General features: G+C 67.8%; 1 protein-coding gene across 2 annotated transcripts in view; it reads right to left on the bottom strand.

Moving 5' to 3' along the window:
• Positions 1-19,245, bottom strand: part of LOC117646541 (ecdysone receptor) — a 60,668-nt gene that overhangs the window by 9,978 nt on the left and 31,445 nt on the right. The window contains exon 1 of one of the 2 annotated variants that reach the window (XM_034387568.1): positions 14,178-14,971. The exons of the other annotated variant lie outside the window; for it this stretch is intronic. Coding sequence (XP_034243459.1) covers positions 14,178-14,652 — 475 coding nt within the window. The 5' untranslated portion in view covers positions 14,653-14,971. Of the gene's footprint in view, positions 1-14,177; positions 14,972-19,245 lie in introns of those variants that run through there. 2 annotated transcript variants of the gene reach the window in all.

The following is a 19,245-nucleotide window of genomic DNA, read 5'->3' as shown; positions in this document are numbered from 1 at the left end:
CGTGCGTGCGACTGCGACGCACGCATCGCGGGGGTCATCGCGGCCGCCACGCCGCGCCACTTGTTAGTCGGCTCCCTCGGAAATTAGTGGGTCACGGCGACGCCCCCCCCCCTTCCCCCAACGCCGTCCTACTCGCCGCTTATCTCGCCATCCCTTTCTTATCGGGACGCAGACGCAGGCCCTCCTATTCAAACAGGCAACCCCATTTGCGTTTCTCTCTTTTTGGGGCCTCTGCTGCCACCACTGGGGCTCGAGACGACGTCGACACGGAACGCGCGCACCGCCGCAGCGCGCAGACCGCACCGGCGTCGTCGGACTCTAGGCCGCGCCAGCTGCAAGTGCAGCGTGCATGGCGACCGACGGGGTCAGGCCGTCAGTGGGCTCGGCCAGGCGCGGCCTCCACGGCGAGCAGGGTGCGCTTCGCTTCCAAGCCGCCCTTCGCCACGGCTGCCCACGGCGAGGCGCTAAGTGCCTGCCTGCCTGCACCGCCTGCACCGCCTGCACCGCATGCAGCTCCACGTGGCTCGAGGTGCGTGGCGACGCGGCGGCGGCGACGACGCCTATATCTGGCGCACTGCGACCTTGGTGCCGAGTGCGAATCGCTTCCTTCGACCTCGCCTAGCCGCGCCTCGCGCACGTGCTCGTCCACGCACCTTCTTCTTTCTCTCGGCCTAGCGATACCGATAAACTGATACAGCACAGACGCCGCCAACGAGGCGGCAGGGCGGCACGCACTCGCCAGTCGCCGCGCCGCCGCGCTCAGAGTGGCCACACGCCGCGGCCCGCCAGGCGCGCCACAGAGGTGGTCAACACTGGCGACCTTGGTGGGGCGTGAACCCCGCGCGGGGCGTGGCGGGGCGTGGCGGGGCGGGGCGTTCGGGCCAGTCCCCCCGTGCCGGCCGTGCCGGCCGCTGCCCCTCCCCCAACTCACCGCGGTCATAAACAGTCGAATCAACATCTAATCAAATCGGCACAGAATAACTCGGAGCGCGGGGGGAATCGGAATCGGAATCTGAATCGGCCTTTTGGTGGGTTCTGCCTCTGCCTTTCACGCGCAGCCCGCGCAGCGCGACGCTCGCGCTTTTCAATCACCAAACACGACCGGGCCGACTCGACTCGCACTCGCTGGCTTCCTGATAAGGTCGCCCACACAGGGGAGGTAGAGTCCGATCCGTTCTGCCATGTTCGATGTTCCATCGGCAGCCCCGCGGCCTCGCCCCGCGGCCTCGCCCCCCGGCGTCAACCTGCCCGATTCCGCTCACGCGCGCCGCCCACGCGTCGCTACACACGCTGCCTGCCTGCCGGTGACTCAACGCGCCACGCCGCCGCGCGATTGACGAGCACACACACACAAACACTCACTCACGGCGACAAGGCACGGTGAGCGCCGGACTTTGCTCCCGAGGCGCTCAACGGCTTTGCCTGGCTTTGCTTCTAGCTCTCGTTACAAATTACTTCCTTTATTCCGATGCTCGTCCCGAGTCCCGCGCGGCCCGCGGCCGGCACGTCGGACCCGGCACGGTGACACGGCCATTTGCACACAACGCAGCGCACACAGACAGACAGACACACAGACAGACACACACACACACGCCGCCACCATGACTTGGCACCACAGTCACCCATAGTGTGTCGGTTCACAACTTCGCCATTTTCGGACGACTTTTGTTTAGGTGCCGCCAACAGCCACTGACTTCCCATCCGCGGCGTTGGCCGGCCGTCTTTGTTCTCGCTGGCCACTTCGATTTTCGTCGCGTCCACTGGGGCGTCCACTGGGGCGTGCCGGCCGGCGGCCCGCCTATGACTAACGCCCCGTGGCCGGCGTGGCCTCGTGGAGGTGCGCGGCGGCGCCGATGACGCCGAGCCGGACGCCGTGGCGCAATCGACATGACCGCCGAGTCCGGCTCCGGCCGCGTCCGCGCCGCCGGCGTCGCGCACCCTCTAGACCCTCTTCGGCACCCTTCGGCCTCATCAGCCAGATTAGCGGGCTGCTCGTCAACACGCTGCCGCGCCGCGCCACGCCACGCCGCGCGACCCACTGGACGGCCGGCCGCGTCGCCGCGTCGCCTTATCGCCGCCGAGTCGCACTTCTTGTCCTTGGCCTGGAATCGGCGCGATAATCCTGCCGCCGCCATGCATGTGGCGTGGGGGGCCGCCGCCAAGCCGGCAAGCCACCAAGCCGCACCTGTCGCCGCACTTTACGGCCGCCCCCCTCGGCCCCCCTCGGCCACTCCAAGTTCCCATTGGCCCCAATTCGGCAGCGCACCCCGCGGCTGCGCCCTGGCTGCGCCCTGGCTGCGCCCTGCGCCCCGCGGCCTCGATCCACCGCGGGCCAGGCAGGCCAGACGGGACGGGCAGGCGGCCCCCTGCTTATCAAACTGATTGGCCTGTTTGTTCGGCCGGCCTCGCCCCGCCTGCCTCGCATCCTCCAAATTGAAACGCGACGCCCCGCGCGAGTTTCACCAGAGAGCTCCCGTCTCGTTATCAGGGCCCCCGCCAGGCCGGCACACTGTCAGGCCGCCAGGCCGCCACACGGAATGAGGGCGCTGGCGCTGCAATGTCATGTCACCCTCGCGCCGTCTCTCTCGCGCGCCCGCGGGACGCCCCACGTCCTGCGCGCGCGACAGAGACGGAGCGTCGACTTTTCGGAATCAGTGTGCGGCGGTGCTGACCCCCTCCCTGCATGTTATCCCTTTTCCTTTCCGGGCCACTCTGTTTACCCAGGGGCACAGCGGCACTCCGACGGCCGGCCGGGCGCACGAGGGCCCTGCCCGCCCGCCCCGCCCCGCCCAAACGCCTTTCACTTTTCAAGGCCGAAGGACCTCCGGGGCTCCGATTCGGCTGCCCTCGTCGTGGACCTGGCCGACGCACTCGCGGCGCTCTGCCTCTGGCCGGCACTAGGGGCCGCCACACGCCGACGACCTGGCGACGGCGACCAGCCTGTTACCCAACGCCAACGCCGCGCCCGGAACCAACACGTCCGCGCGGCAGCCTCCAGTCCTGGCTCCAGGCAAGCTCCAGGCAAGCTCCAGGCAAGCTCCAGGCCGGACAGCAAGTCACTCCGCAACGCGCTCATCACGCCGCGCGATTGGTCGCCGTGACCATTTCGGGCGCGGATTACCCCCACCTCCTTGAACCGCACCGCGCACCGCCACCGCTTCTGGCGCCGAGCCCGCGGCCGCGGAGCCTGGAGCCGGAATTCGGCCCTCCTTTCTTGCAATGACGAAAAATGGCGAGCTAGGCCGCCGCAGCCGCCGCACGGCGAACCGCATCGCGTGCGGCGTCTGGCCGTCGGGCCGCCGAGTGCGTGCGTGAGGACACGCCCCATCAAGCCGACGCACACGTGCAATTCCCTCATTTTCTCAACCCCCCTCCCCCTCCCCGGGCAACATCATCCCCGTCGCGCACGCCGCACTCGCTCGTTGAGAAACGTGCCATGGACACGGAAGGCCGCCGCGAGGAGGAGGCGCTGCAGGCCCTGACGGTGCACGGCCAGCCGATCCGCAAATCGTCCGGAACAGGGACCGGAACGCCTCCGCCGCGAGGGCGCCGCGGGGGCCGAGCGATCTCCATCAAACGCCCCTCGCTCGAGACTCGCCTGCCTGTCTGCCCGTCCGTCCGTCCGTCCACGCCCGGCTGGGCAGAAGAAGGCGAAAGGCGGAGCGGCGGCAGCGAAGGAGCGAACACGGAGGAGCAGCACGAGGAACAAGACCTCCCGGCAGATGCTAGGAACGACGCCGGGCCGCGCCGCCCCGCGCCGCCCCGCGACGCCCCGCGACGCCGTCAAGCAAAACGATGGTAACTCCAGCCAATTAAGGCCTGCAAGCATGGGCTGCCAGCATGGGCTCGCCGCTCGCCGGCCGGCATGGGGCCCCGCGCCCCGCGAGCCCCACCGTGGGTCCCCGCCGTGGGCTGCCGGCCGGCATGGGCGGCACGCCGGCACGCCACGCCACGCTAGGCTAGGGGCTCCTCCAAGCGCGGCCAATTGCACTGACCTTCATGCTACGATAAGGCCGGCCGGGCTTGCCATGGGCTTGGCGAGCTTTATCTTCCTCCACTTACTCCAACTTTTTCACTCTTTGGTCCTCCTTCCCTTCCCTTCCCTTTCCGTCCCTTCGCCGAGACTCATTGTTGTCATCGTCATTACTGTCACTCCGCCGATTTCGCTCGGAACCAAAAGGCGTCCCGGCGAATTTGCGGACTCGAAGACCGAAAAGGTCGAAAATAAGCCGGTCAAACGTGCCAATAACTTTGTTCAATATTTTTATGAGGGTCAGTCTAGTTTACGTCCACTTCGTTCGATTTAGGCAAATGTCCCTCTCGCACTCACGGGGCGTTTCATTAGAGTGTGCCACCTTCCTTCCCTCGAACTAGGTTCCATCTCGATCCAATGAAGGCTGCGCAACCTATCCTGGGCTCCAGTACGTACGGGGCACGGCGTGGTACTCGGTGGGGCCCACGGTGGGGCCCCGGTGGGGGTGGGGCGCAGAGCCGAGGCGACGTGGCGAAACTAACGACAACAATGGGCGGCGCGGCACGGCAGCCTTCATTACCAAGTGCAAGTGCAAGGCCACCAACCGGCAAGCCGTGGCGTGGCGTGGCGCTGCGGGGCGGAGGGAGTGGGTGGCCGCGGGAAAGAGGGTGAGGGAGGGGGGAGGGGGCTTGCCGCACCACTGCTGTTGGCGCGGCTATTTTATTATGCCATCCGGGGCGCGGAGAGCGGGGAGACGGGAGAGGGGGCGCCTGTAGCCTGTAGCGCCTACAGCGTGCACGGCGGGTGGAGTACTGTCCAGGCGGGCACCACTTTGGCGGCTGGAACGGCTGGAAACAGCAGCTTCCAGTAGTCCATCCGGTCTCTGTCAGGCCGCACCCCGTCGGGGCCTCCGAAATCCGAAAGGGACCGACGCCGAAGTGCCGCGGTTGGCATGGCAACCGCGCGCGGCCCCTTCGCGGCTTCGCGGCACTGTCACGCTCGGGGCCCTCCCTCCAGGACTCCCTCCAGGCCGCCACGGAGCACACAGCTCGCTCTCGGAATCTGCAGCAAGTGCCCCTCCCTCCACGGCGCGCCGCGGCGGCTCTAAGGCCTCTAGGCGGGGCGGGCGGCGTTGCCGACTCGGTGCACTTGGCCGTCGCGACGCCGCCGCGCCCCGCCACGCCCCGGCCATCAGGGCTGTGATGGCGTCTTGGCAGCGCGACGCCCATCAGTGAAACTGAAATACACTTGGCGGGGCGCGGCGTCGATGCCGCGACGGCTTGGGGTTGGCTTGGGGTGCCCCCGAAGCCGCAACACAACGACGACGACGACCCTCCTTCTTGGGGGTCTGCTCGGCCTCCTCGGCCGCACACAGCGTGGCCATTGTGGCCGCGAGGCAGATAGGCGCCCGATTTACGCGCGAGGAAAGGCGGTCGCCAAAACAAGACGAGGGCCCACCTGCAGCGCACATGCGGCGGGGCGGGGTCGGACCAGATCGGCCGGCGATACTGCACGTCGTGTTGCACGTCGCGGGGAAGTCCTCGCGCCCCTCCCCTCCAGGCCGACGGACATCCGAGCGAACACGGCCCGTGACAAAACGGCCGGCGCAGATACCATCGCTACATCCACCACTTTTCGCGAAAACGGCAGCGACGAGTGGGGAGGGGGAAGGGGGGGGGGCACGCTGCCCAAAACGCGAGCTCGAGTTTGTTGGCCGAGGCGGTGTTGACCGTGAAGAGAGTGTACGGACGGCAGAGGAAGGAGGAAGGAGAGGGGGCAGGGGCGGCAAGGCCTCGGAGGAGCAATCGTCACCACTTCAATTCCCCCTCCCACCCTCTCCCATTCTCCACCTTTCCGATCACACAAACATCACGCGGCCGGCATGGACACACTCTTGGGGACCTCCGCCCACCGCCCCTCCCCCTTCACCTTGGTCGCTGCCCTCTCCGCCCTCTACAGGCCCGGGGCTGGCCGAGGCTGCCCGAGGCTGGCCGCGGCGGGGTGACGACCCTGCGTGGGGCCGTGCCGGCCGTGCCCGGCCTTCTAGATACACAGGGCCCACAGGGGTCACTGCCGCTGTTTGCCGATCGCGCGTGTCCGAATCACGCGCACCCCCAGCACTCCAAGCAGGCCCTGTTCGTGCTACTGGTGTTACCAGGCCGCCGACCGCGTCGTCCAGGACCACGTCATACCAACCTGCAACAAGGGAAAACGATCGCCCGTTAGCACAGTAAAAAACAGACACGGGGAGCGGGTTTCGAACCCGTGACCCAGCGTCCCGAAAACCAGCGTCTCAGACCGCTCAGCCACACTGGCCGTAGGCGTCGTCATTCGAGATTCAAGGCGGCCACACCGGGCGTACCTGCGACCCGCCGTCGCGTCGGCCGGGCGGCCGGCCCGGGGTCACTGGTCACCGGCCGGCCGGCCACAGCTTATTTTTACGCGGCGCGCGGCGACCGAGGCGCAACGCGCGACGCGCAACCAGGCCGAGACTTGGAGTGACGGCCGCCGCGCCAAGCTTCCCGTCGAGCAGACCACGACGACGACAGGCGGGACAGCCGGGGCTGGCGACAGGCGGGACAGACGGGGCTGGCGACAGGCGGCGCCCTTATTAGCGGCGACCCACGCGCTGCCAACGTCAAGCCTTTCACATTTCAGATTTTGAAAACAACATCCATCACAGCTTGTCTGTCCCCCGATTGGAACCAACTCGAACCAACCCCCGCCGGCACCACCAGCCAGCCCGGGCGGCGTCAGCGCGTCAGCGTCGACAGATCCTGCGTGTGGGCACGCCATGGCACGCCACGCGAGCCGTCGATGGAAAATTCCGCGCGCACACACACACGCACACTCGCGCAGGCGTACGACGTGCGCGTGGCATGCGGGTGACGAAAACAAATCCAACGCGTCAATGCCGCCAACAGTGAATGATTAGGCCCGGAGTGGCGCGCCCCCGTGCCAAAATGACACCCACACACGGGCGCGAGAGAAGGCTCCGTACGTGATCCGAGTCGGGGTGGGCGGGCCGTCCAGGGCAGTGCGCGCACGCACACTCCACTCGCACGAAATCGGTCCGACGGCCCAGACGGCCTGGACGCCTTGACGGCGGCCTAGGGGCTTTGCTTCGCCCAGTGATGCGGCCATGCAGCCCGGGCCCGGGCCGGGGCGACCGGGCAGCAGTTACGTCACTGCGTGTGGGTCTTACGCCCCGGCGCACCGGGCTATACATCCATGGCAGGCCGCTGGGCCCCGAGGGGGAAGCGGAGCGCGGTGCGCGGCGGGGGGAGGGGGGCGGTGGCCGCGGCTAGGAGTCAAGGCTAGGCCCGTCACGACCAGGGCCAGGCCGGCAGGCGGGGCAGGCGGGGCCGCGCGGCGCGCCGCGGAGAGAGGCGCGATGGGGGCGTGGTCGGCGTGGCCGGGGAAGGGGGATATCACCGTGGGCCCCAGCGGGGCTGCGGGGGCTCTCCTCGCACACTAATTACACCTCGGGGGACTTGCCCGCCGACAGCGCCGTGCGCGCCATCCCGCCCCGGGGGAAGCAGCGCAAACAATCCATTTTCTCTTTCGATACAGTCCGCGCAAACACCAACCGACGACCCGGTGCCCATGATTGTCACGGGCGACGCCAATCCTAAATTAGGCAGCGGGCACTCGACGGCGACCGGCGGAATCCGCCAAGCTGACGCGATTAACGACATCTAAACGAGCAGTGAGCAAGCAACACGCAGCGACCGGCCCATGTGAATGATGATCCCGGGCACACCTCGCATTTGGGAAACTCACCACGGCGTCGTCGCGACAGTCATTACCGCCGCGGAGCCAAGCCGCGCCGCCAAGCATGTCCGCGCCGCGGCACGACGCGCGCCCCGCGCCAGGAGGGAAGGCCCGGCGGGGGGGGGGGGGGGGAGACACGCACCGCGCCGTCAACGCGGCGGTCGGACGGACGGACAGGCAGGCAGACAGACCTGCCGCGCGTTGGAAATTAGCTCGAAAACGCTCGGCGCTCCGCGAGGACGCTGACGCTTCGTTTCACGCTTCCCACGACCGGCCGCGCTGCCACGCCACTAGAACGAGAGCGCGGCGTCGAGTCCGGCCCGAGCGACGGAGCCCAGGCCAAACATTTGCATAATATTTCATTTAGGGTTAATAAAACTATGAGCGCGGCGCGGCGGGGGCGTCGAACGTGCAGCGCAACAGTTTCACGTGCGTGCGCGTAGCTGGTCATAGCCTTCGGCTTTCGGCGCGGGAAAGAAAGAGACGCAGCAGCAGGCTGGCGACGCTGGCGCCACTCTCACCACGGCGACACTGGCTTTACAGCACACTGCGATATCCGTGTGGAGTGGCCGCCCGGCCGCGCGATCCGCCACACTACTGACCCGCTTTCGGCCCTCGGCGAGCCAAGCCGGGCGGCAACGCTATGCAGTCGGACGCAGGAGGCTGCACCTCAGAGGAAGACGACTTGGAAGCCGCAACGGATCGGACCATCTTGGCGTAGGCGGAACCGCGATACAAAACGCAGTTCTGAAAACAAAAACCGCCGGCGGAGACTCCGAATGCGATAGAGGTGGCGGTGGTGGCGACGGGCCGCGGGCAGAACGACAACAAGGCCAGCAGGCCGGAGGACGCGCAGGGAACACCTCCGCCAAGTCCTCGGGGTCCTGCTGCCTCCCGCCGTCCTGGCCGCGGCCGCCGTTCCGCGCGCCGCGGCGACTCACTCATGGGTAATGCAACAGTCCCGACGGACCCCGACGGACGCTGGCAACAGGTGGTCATCGAACTCGCTTCGGCCGGCGCTCGCTTCGACCTTGAGCGCGGATACGGGCTGGCATCGGGGCGTGGAGGGGCCTGGCGTGGCGCGGCGCGGCGGCCGAGGTGGCCGACCAGCAACACCAACAAGATGACGGCGCGGCCACTGCGCGGCCCCGCGCCCCCTCCATCGCCGCGGAGCTTTGCCGCGCTGCGCCGCACTTCGCCTCGCGAGGGATATTTATAAACGTCGCGGCGGGTTAGTGCCGAGCCTTCGATTTGGGTCGTTATCACGATGCACATGCACCCGCGGCCCCGCCGCCCGCCGGACCTTGCCGCCGGAACCCGCCAAGACGGAGACGACACTCGCGGCGGGGCAGGGCGTCGACCGTGACATTGCCGGCCAAACACGGAACAAGAAGGAACCCGGCGGGCGGCGCGAAAAGTTGCGCAAGCCGACCCGCCGTGGTGTGAGTGAAGGCAGGCGCAACGTGCCCAGCGTGCCCGGTCCGATCGACAGGCGAAGCACGCATGACAACATGACCCTCCAGCCGGCGGCCCGGACAGGAAGACGAAATGACACGCGAGGGGAAGGGCCCTGCTGGCCGCGCTGCCGAAACACTGACCCACTTGGTGTGCTGCAGGAAGGACGCGCACGCACGGCCTGCACGGCCCGTCCGCCCATCACCGACGTGGGGGCCCTGCGCTGGGGCCCTCGGACGGAGGGAAATATGCAATAATCCGAGACGCAAATCGGTGTCATTGTTTGACTTTCAAGGCCCCGGCCGGCCGGCAGGCAGGCCATGAGGCCCGTATGCTAATCGCAGAGATAGTGCGACGGCCTCGCACCTTATCACGGACACGGGCACACTGTGGCACACAGGCCTCGGACAGACAATGAGGCGACGGAAAGGGAAACTGACCCCCTCCAAAAACAGGGGGATAAAAAGGGCCCGTAATTGGACCTCGCCAGACGAGATCAAGGGCAACCCCGTGACCCTCCATCATGGTGGAACAAATAAAAATGATAAAAAGAAAAGTGGGGTGGGAAAAAAAAGAACGAGACGCGACGGCATACTGATCCGCATTCGCAGAACTCGCCGAACACGGCAGCCTGGCCGGCCTCTCGAGTTTCGCATTTTGATACCAGAACGACGGCCTCGTCCACTCGTCAGCGGAGTGCTTCCAAACATCGCCCTCTCTCTCGCACTCGCACGCCGTGCCCGCCAAATCGGCCTGCAGGCGAGTACCTGGCGGAGCGCCGCGCGTGGGGGAGGTGGCCGAGTGGCCGGCCAGCTGGAAGCACACTGGAAGCGGCAGCGGGGACTCCCCGGCGACGTCGAGTTCGCGAGAAAATGAGCAAACAGCAACAGGTGTGCGGGCTGCGGCGCTGCGGCTACACCACTGTGCTACACCTACACCCCCGCGCAAGCCACGAGCAGGTGGCGGACATCCACATGTCATCCCGGCAAGCCAGCCGCGACGCCGCGCTGTGCGACGACGGCCACCCCTCGGCAGAGACCCTCCCGTAGGTGGCGGCGCGTCCGGGAGCGCATCGCGGAGTCCGGTCCGCGCGACGCGACACCCTGCTGACGCCGGCGGGGCCCTAGCAGGGCGCAGCCGCGTCATCCTCCGCGTCGCTCCTTGGTTCCCAGCGCCCTCTTGGCTGGCCAGCTCGTCTTGCGCCGATTCGGCGGCCAGCGTCGCGAAAAAGGCGAGCGGGAAGAACGCGGCGCGCGACGCCTCTCGCTGCCTCACCACCCCGCCGCTCCAGGCCCTCCTGCACGTGTGCAGGCCCGCTGCAGTGCTGGCGCTGCTCGCACGCCTCGGACGTGCCCTCCCTCCAGGACGGCGTCCAGGAAGCGCCCCGCCGTTCCCCGAAGCGGCGGTGTACGCCGAAGGGGAGGAGGCCCCGGATTACCCCGCGCCACCCCCATCATCGCGGTGATGGCGTCCAAGGTCCCGGCGCTTAATTACGCCAGCGACGCGCAGCCACCTGGCGGAGCCACGCGGAGCCTGGTCGGCCGCCTCAATTTACGACGCTAACCCGTCTATAGTTTAGCATAAGCCAAATTCCCCCGCCAGGCACGGCGCGGCACGGCACGGCACGGCCGCCTCCCGCGCAAATAAAGTGCCTCGTTAGCCCGCGTGCAGAGTCCTTCCGTCGCCCAGTCCTTCCGACAGCCCGGCTGGCCCGGCCCGCCACACTGTCAGCCATAGATGCGGGCCGCGGCAAGGCCTACGTACTCCGACAAGTCGAGGGAAAAAAGGAGAAGGGACGCGGCGCGCGGTTGTGTCGCGCAGCGGTAGGCAGGTCCAAAGGCCTCGGGCCTCGAGCACCACTACACTGCTTGGAGAGGCTACCAATTCCGTAAGGCAATTTGGTGACAGACGTGGTGGGATTAGCCCGACAACGACAACCACTCAGTACATACTTCGCCACAGATCGTCGTCGCTGTCTCTCCCGCAGCCCTGCAGAACGCCCTCGGAGTGCGAGAGAGACAGACAGGCGGGCGTACCACCGCGACGACCCATCCATACGCGATGACGCGCGAACCCCTATCCCCGTCTCCGCGCGCGCGGTGCGGCGCGCCAAAACAGGAGCGGCAAGGACACCGCCACCGGAAGCGCGGTACACTAGCAAGGGCCAACAGCGCCAGCAGCGCCGAACGTGCGGGCGCGGTTGGCGCACAAGGCAACGCGTGGCACAGGGCCGGTGGCGCCGCGCGACCCCCAAGCAGTGCGTCCGCGTGCCCCGCGCTTGCGACGCCTCGTCCGGACCGAGCGCCCCGCCCCGCCCCGCCGAACCCCGTCTGGCTGGCGTTCCCGTCGTTCTAGCTTGGTTCCAGCGTCGTCGGCGTTCCGGCGACAGCATGGCCGCGGAACGGGCCGGCCAACACGCCGGCCAACATGCTGACGACAGCAACGGCCTGCAGGGGCTTAGCCGAGCTCAGCTTAGGCCCCCACTGCACCCCGGCCCGTCCAGCCTGGCCAGCCCGAGCAGCCAGGCCACTTCCAGAAACTGCAGCAAGCCAGTGGGCGGAGCGGCGCAGTGCCACGCAGTGTCTCAGCCCCGTCCGGCTGATGCTGCGCTGCCCGCCAGCCCCGGCTGCCCGCCTGCCGTGGGAATCCCGACCCGCAGCCGACCCTGCCGCCCGCCTGCCTGCCAGCTCGGCCAGCCCCGCCGGCCCCGCCCGCCATGCGCACCGTCAACAGGAGATAGAACACGCCTCGCCTCGCCTCGCACAGCCTCGCACACACGCCACACACGCTGGGGGCCTTCTCCTCCTCCTCCAGCCTCCCCGTGCTGCCGCTCAAGGCGCACCAAATGCGTGCGGCAGGGCCGTGCGGCGTTGCCGGGCGTTGCCGGCGCAGCCCAAGCCAGGGGTGCTCGCAACAGGTGCCGCGGGGTTGGCGCCGTTGGCGGTCCGGGGGCCGGGCTGGCCGGGCTGGCCGGGCTGCAGCGGCACTGCATCAGGTCAAGGACGCCAAGGACGCGGTGGGCGGCGCGGCGAGGTGCTGCAGCGACCGCGGCTCCTCCACGCTCTTGGCCTCTGCGAGGTCGCGCGACGCGACGACGTGACCCCAAGCGCGGCGGCAGCGCGGCGGCGTTGTTGGTGGCCCTCCCTTCCTGACGCTCCGGGCTCCGCTTGTGCTCCGCTCCGGATCCCTAGCATGTCCCCGTCTCATTTTTCCTCATTAGCCCTGCAAGGCGAGACGGCCCGGAGCCCGGGAAGGCCGGTGTGGCGCGTCGACACCACACCGTCACTCCCCGAGTCGTTTCCGGGTCGCCGTCGAGTCGCCGCGGTGCCGCCCCCCGGCCGCCCATGCTCCCCTCGCTCTGTATGCCTGACCCTTCTTTTTTTTCGTCCCGTTTGTTTCCTTTTTCGAAGTGCAGGCTGCTTGCTGCTTTCCATGCCGGGCCGCGCCGGGCGGGCCTAGGCCAGGACCGCCCCGTAAACAAAATGAAGGTCCGCCGGTCGGGCCGGCTTGGCCGTGGGGCGCAACGCACTCACCTGGCAAAGCCTGAGGCAAAGGGCGAGGCGAGCCGATCGAACGAGATTGAAACAAAGCGACGCTCCTGTCGATCGAAATGAAGACGGGCGAGGCGTGGCGGGGCGAGGCGAGGCGAGGCGACCCCAGGCGCGTGCGTGTGTGCCCTTCCGCCGAGTGTGACCCAGCGGACCCAGCGGACCTAACCCCCAGGTCCCTCTAGAGGCCTCTAGAGGCCAATTTCCTTTCCATGTGGCCCGCCCAAGGGCCAGCCACCCCGCAGCGCACGGGCGTGACTGGACATAGATAAATCGCGAGTCACGGCCACCGTCACGCGCGTGACCGACGTCGAGTGCTACACTACTATTGTGCAACACCGCCCCCTTCAGCCGTCACTCGCGTTGGTCTCATTCCGCATGTGCACCGGTTCGAGGTGTTCCAGTTCGGCCGCGCCACTGTAAATAGTGCTGCCCGGCGAGGCGATGACGCGCCAGCGAATGGAGAATGAACGCGAGATGAGCAACGAGGCGCGCGGCAGTGCGCGGCAGCGGGGGGCAGTGCCACGCCGTCAAAGGCCCGTCCAGAATGGACGCTTGATTAACGCGACGTGCCGTGGCGCCGCGGGGCGGGGCGGGGCGGGGCGGGGCGGGGCGGGGCAGTCCGCGGGGGCGGGGACACGCCCTCTCCGGCCGATAACGCCCCCGCACCGCACCGCCACACACCGCGCGATAATTCAAATAGGAAGCCGTCCTGCCGCCCGTCGACCTCGCCGACGTCGACAAGAAGACGCAGAAAAAGACAGCCGCCGCGCGACCTCCGCGCCACCTGTGGCGGGCCGGCCGGGCCCCGCGGGGACGGCGACCCTGCCCGATTGAGATAGACGGGCGCGCCGGCACGGCGATGGACGACGCGGGGCCCCGAGGAAAGACGCCGTGTGCGTCAAGCTCGTCAAGCAGCTGCACTTCACCTGGCGACCCACTTCGGGCCCGTCACCCCGCCCTGCTAGGGTGGCGGCAGTGCAGGCCCCTCCCAGCGCCCTCTGCCGGCGGGAACCCCCAACCCGGCCGCGGGCCGACCACCTATCCTCTCACTTTCGTCCGGGCGGCCGCGGCGACAGGAGAAACCTCTTGGCCGCCTACAAGCAGCGCCCCAACGCCACTCCGCGGGGCGGGGCGGGGCGGGGCGAGGCGGGGCCGCAGATAAGGCGTCGATAAGGCCCCCGCGATAAGCACGCCGTGGGCGCGCCACCCCGCAGTAGGTCGCGGTCCGCGTTAAATAGGTCAGCAACAGTCGCCCCTTTTCGCCCCGCCCCGTCAAGGGTGGCGTGACCGGCGGTGACCGGTGCACCCGTGCACGCCGGCCGAAACGATTCTGCTTTACACAAATCGCTCAGAGGTGTAAGTGCTGTATTCCCCAATTTTCGCTGAAATTCTTGTGGTCGATTAAAGAGCCTGTCGCTTTTTACCTGAGATGGACTCGCTCGTGTCGGAGCAGTGGCTGGTGCCGACAAAGTTGGAGTGCCCCTGGGGGAGCCCTGGCAGCCCTGGCAGCCCCTGCAGTCCGTGCAGCCTGTGCTGCATCATCATGTTCTGGCGGGGCTGCGGGTTGCCGTGCAGGTCCAGGTCCCACAGCTCCAGGTCCACGTCGCCGATGTCCGACGACTCCAGCGAGTGCGTGGGGCTGATGACACCCCCGCTGCCGTTGGCGCCCATGCCGGCGCCCATGCCGGCGCCGAGGCCGTGGTGGTGGTGGTGTCCGAGGCCGGGAAGGCCGTGGGAGGTGGAGGCCACGACGCCCAGGGCGCCGAGCGAGCCCAGGCCGAGGGCGCCCAGGGAGCCCGACGAGGACGTCACCTCGGGGGAGCTCTCGGGGGCGCAGAGGCCGGCACCACCCGGCATCATCACGCCGCAGCCCCCGCGAGAGAGCAATCCAGTCATCATGGTGTCACTGTCACGATCGTCACACTGCGTCACACTTGGTCACGGCACTGTCACTTCACACGCACACTCTTCAAAAACCGGCAGCAAGCTCCACTGTCATGCTGGTTGGTGCGGTATGCAGCAGCGGTAATCCACAAGGGTCGTCACGATCGTGTCACGATCGTGTCACGAGGAGCGACGCGTCGCCACGGCAGGGTCGTGACCGTCACGCCACGGCCAATCCGCACTGCGGACGCGAAAGGGTTCCCACGGGTACGACACTCACGGGACGGACGTGCGGCCGCCAGCAAGTCGACATGCGAACTGGCTGCCTGCCGGCTGGCCGGGCCGCCTGGGCCGCGCCGCCGCGCCGGCCAGGCCGCAGCCAGGCCTACCGGCGGTCCCGGCTCGGCCCGGCTCGGCTCGGCCCGGCTCGGCTCGGCACCGGGGCGCTTGCCTCGGCTCCACTCGGCCGCGCCACAGCGCTCCGCACGGCCGGGCTCGGGACTCGGGAGGCAATCGGGCGCAGGGAGTGGGACTCGAACGAAGCAGCGAAGCACTCCGATGACGTCAAGGCTCTCTGCCTCCAACCTCCACTGCAACCTGTGGCTGCGGCTGCCTGCTCGGCTGCCTGCTTGGCGGCCCCGCCTGCCAGCCCGGCTCGGCTCCGACACATCATCCCCGCCTCGCCCCGGCTGGGCTCGCACAGCTCGGCTCGGCTCGCCGGAGCCAAGGATGCGATGCGACCAGGCCAACCCCCTGCCCTTCCCCTAGTCCCGGCCCCTCGGTCCCGGTCCCGACCGACCCCAGGCCCAGGCACCCTCCCATCCCAGGACCGCATGCCTGCAGCCTGCACTCCTCACCCACATTTCCAGCCCAGCCAGCCCCGGGCCGTTTTTTATGGGGGACCCTTCGGCACCGAGCCCCCTCCCCTGCACTCCCTGCACCGCTGGCGGAACAACATGGATTCAGTTTGAGGAGTTGCAGCACCCTTTCCGACCCACACTTGCTGGGTTCAACAAACTGCAGCACACACGCACACACACACACACACACACACGCGCGCACACACACCGAGCCTCGCACGCACGCGTGACTCAAGCAGTGACTCAAATTGTAAGCGTCCCTTTCGATCGGCTCTCGGCCACGTCGAGATGACGAGGCGCAAGGTTATCTCACGTTTCAGACGCCCAGACGACGGGCACTGCACATGGGCATTGACAAGCTTACTTTGACTTTCGGAGCGGCAGTAAAAGCGCGCCGACCGAGTCACTCACTCACTCTCGCTCGGCGGCTCGGCTCCGCGGCCGGAATGCAGCCAGGCTCACCTGCGAACACAAACGGGAAAATGGGCGTTAGTGAAAATGACGAAAGCCGGCCGCGGATCAAAGTGTGGAAAGAGACGTCATCACGTCGTCCGATATGCAAATGCGAAAGGCAAGGCGGTCGGAGTCTGATGAAAATTTAAGGGGCATTGTGGCAGCCATTGCGCGGCCACGCACGGGGTAAGGTCAAGCCCGGGGGACGGGTACAGCATCGCCAACCCGGTTCAGCCTGGATTTGGGGGGGGGGGGGAAGGACACATCGGAAGACGATGAAGCTCCTTCCTCGTCGCTCTCGGCGTAATAATGAATCAACGTTTCCGCTCTCCTTTGGCTTCTTTAGCGTGGACGTGTGAACAGGACCCTCCTCGCCCCGAACGGACCCTCTTCGGCCATCCGCGAGCATTTATTACCATTTTAAATCTCCGCTGAGAAAGCCAAAATAATTAGAGGGCCCGCGTAGTAATTAATTAAAGGAGGCAGAAGAGGAGCGGCGACTCAGTCAGCCGCCGAATTTCATTTTCCAGGCGCAGGCACTATAGGAAAAGGGAGCGGCGGGGATCGAAAAACAAGTACGAAGCGATATCTAATTTTTAAAGGTCGCGTGCACACAGACGGCCGACTGTTTGTCACGTGTAGGCTCGCCATATAACCAGGACGCGAAAGATAGCCCGGCCTCGCGGGTCCGCGGGCCGACGCGACGTGGAAAAACAGCGGCATTCAAGGAACCCGATCGACTTGGCCGCGCTGGCCGCCGAGGCCGCCATGGCCGCGCTCGGCACATTTCGAATTTAGAGCGCGCTGCAGCGCCGCGGCGCCGCGGGTGCTTGACTTTGCCCAGGGATGACCCACATGCCGCGATGAGTAGCGTCAACAGGCCGCGCTGCCGCCCGCTGCCGCGACGCGTCGGGGAGAGACCTTGCCGCCTCAGCGCGGCGCGGCCAGGCACGGCGCGCCGGCCGGATTGGCTTAGCAGGTGCCGTGCCTGGGCGCTGGGGCCCGCGGCAGCCCGGGGCGTGTTTGTTGCACTGCCACCGCAGCGAATGACCTTAATACGCCACTCGAACGTGTGCAAACCGATAACAGCGAACAGCGTCAACGCTCGCCTTCGCGCGCCGCGACGCCGCCGCCGTCGTGTCGCCTCCGCGGCCTCCACACCGGGGCGGGGCGGGGCGGGGCGGGGCGCAGCGGGGAGCCGAGCCGAGGCCAAAAGCAGGGCAAAGCTGCCAAGCAAGCCGCCGTCACCGTCACCACCGCCAGGCTGCTGCTGCTGGCGAGGGACGGGCAGGCAGCACGGCGGCACGGCACGGGGCGCGTTGCGCCAGTCAAACAGATTATTCGCCTGGCGCGTTCGCTGATAAAGCTGAGTACATAACACACCTGCAGCCAGCACGCAGCACGCGGCACGCAGAGGGTGAACGGGCACGACCGTGCCGTCGATTCCCCACCAAAAGCACGCCCCGCCACAACACCACCGCGGCGTCTGGAACGCCTCACGCCGTTGGGCCGTTGGGCCGTTTGCGTCGGCCTGGCCGCCTGGCGGTGTAGTGCCCTGCCCCTGCCCAGTCTGTTTACGCCTGGCCGGCCGTCCGGCCCGACAGTGACTTTATTTTTGAATGAGTCGGCCGGGCCAAGAAGTCCGCCGGGCCGCGGCGGCCGCGTCGACGGGGCCCAGCAGGCAGAGGGCAGAGCCAAGGCACGAGACGGGCCACTTCCCTGGACACTTTCCCTGACATTACCCTGACTTTGTCGCCGGCCAACAGGAGGGGGAAGGGTGTTGGGGGCGCCACGGCGACGCCCCGTCGCACATTCGCCACGCGCCTCCGCGGTCGCCGGCGCCGCGACGCACGCACCACGCACGCACGTCGCACGCGTCAAGTGGGCGCGGGCAGGGCGTCCACCTAGGCCAGGCCGTTGACGCCGTGCCGGCCGGCTGTCTGTACACCGGCAGCAGGCAGGCAGGGGGTGCCGAGCTGCGCGAGTGCGCACGACTCACCTTGGCGGGGCGGGTCTAATATTGGCGTGGAAAAAACTCGCCGCGCCTCTTCTGCCAATGAAAACGCGACGCCACGCCGCGCTGTGCCTACGCCGCCGCCGCGAGTGCACCGACCCCCGACCTTCGCAAGGACTCTGCCTCCCCCCCTCCCAACCCGATAGGCCGGCCGGCGGGCCATGTGTGTTGACTTGGTGGAAGAGGAGAGTTGGAGGGGGGGGGGCGTATGACGCAGTTCAGCCCCTTTCAGAGGCCCTGGCGGGCTGGCCCTGGCCTGCCCCACGCCGGGTCGGCAGCAACACGACGACGCCGTCCTCGGGGGTTCGGGGGCCGGACCAGTCAGTGGACGTGGACCCCAACGGACCGCGGTTTCCTCGACGCCGGCTTCCCAGAAATCACAGGAGTAATCCCTTCCGAATCTCTCTCTTTCCCCCTCACGAACACGGACCCCCTTTTCCTCCTGCGTGCTGCCGCTCGCACTTTAGGGCCGCCCCCGCGAGCGAGTATCTTATCGACCGCGCCGCCACCGTGGAGGGCATCTGCAGCACCGCGCCCCGCGGTTGGCGGTGCGCCTCGCCCTGCCGGCCCTGCGCGGCCCTGCGTGTTGCGCGGGTTCCCGCCCTATGCCTAAATTTAGCGCCAGCGCGGCGGGGCCCACTAGGCGGGGCCCACTAGGCGGGGCCCAGCGGGGCCGGCCGGCCGCCGCCTCCGCGCGCGCCGCCTCGGGAGTGCCTTGGGATAGGTCCTGCTAGGCGAATCAGCGCGGCACGCCACGCCACGCCGCGGCGACGCGACGCCATTCAAATCCCGACGCCGTTCGCGCCTCGCACGGCAGTCCGTCCCGCACTCCGCACTCACACCGACACGGCCAGAGTCGCTCGCTCCAATCCCTCCAATCTGCCGATCGCCAAAGTGCCCATTAGCCGCGAGAGCCGCGAGCCAGTTTACGTTTTTGCTGCCGCCTGCAATTCTCATTCTCAGCCCGACGGGCAGACGGGCAGAGCCGGCAGAGCGAGAGAGTCGCGTGGACTTGGAGGAAAGAGAAGCACCGATTGGTCGTCCGCCTCCACTTCCCCGTCGTCGTCGTTATGGCCGTCATTTCCAAAGGCTGCCGAGATAATCGCTGATAAGAGCCCCACCGCGGAGGGGCGCCGAGGAGGGCCCGTCCGTCAGCACCCCGGCCCCCTCCACGCTTTAGGCGCGGCCCCCGACCCCCCGACGAGGCACGCGGTGCTGCGCAGGGCGCCGCAGTGCGGCGAACCAGGACGACGACGACGGTCCCCGCGGCATGGTTCGCGT

Source organism: Thrips palmi, unplaced genomic scaffold (assembly GCF_012932325.1).
Source record: "Thrips palmi isolate BJ-2018 unplaced genomic scaffold, TpBJ-2018v1 HiC_scaffold_19, whole genome shotgun sequence".
In the NCBI taxonomy this organism is placed as follows: domain Eukaryota; kingdom Metazoa; phylum Arthropoda; class Insecta; order Thysanoptera; family Thripidae; genus Thrips; species Thrips palmi.
This window is presented reverse-complemented; position numbering and strand designations above follow the sequence as displayed.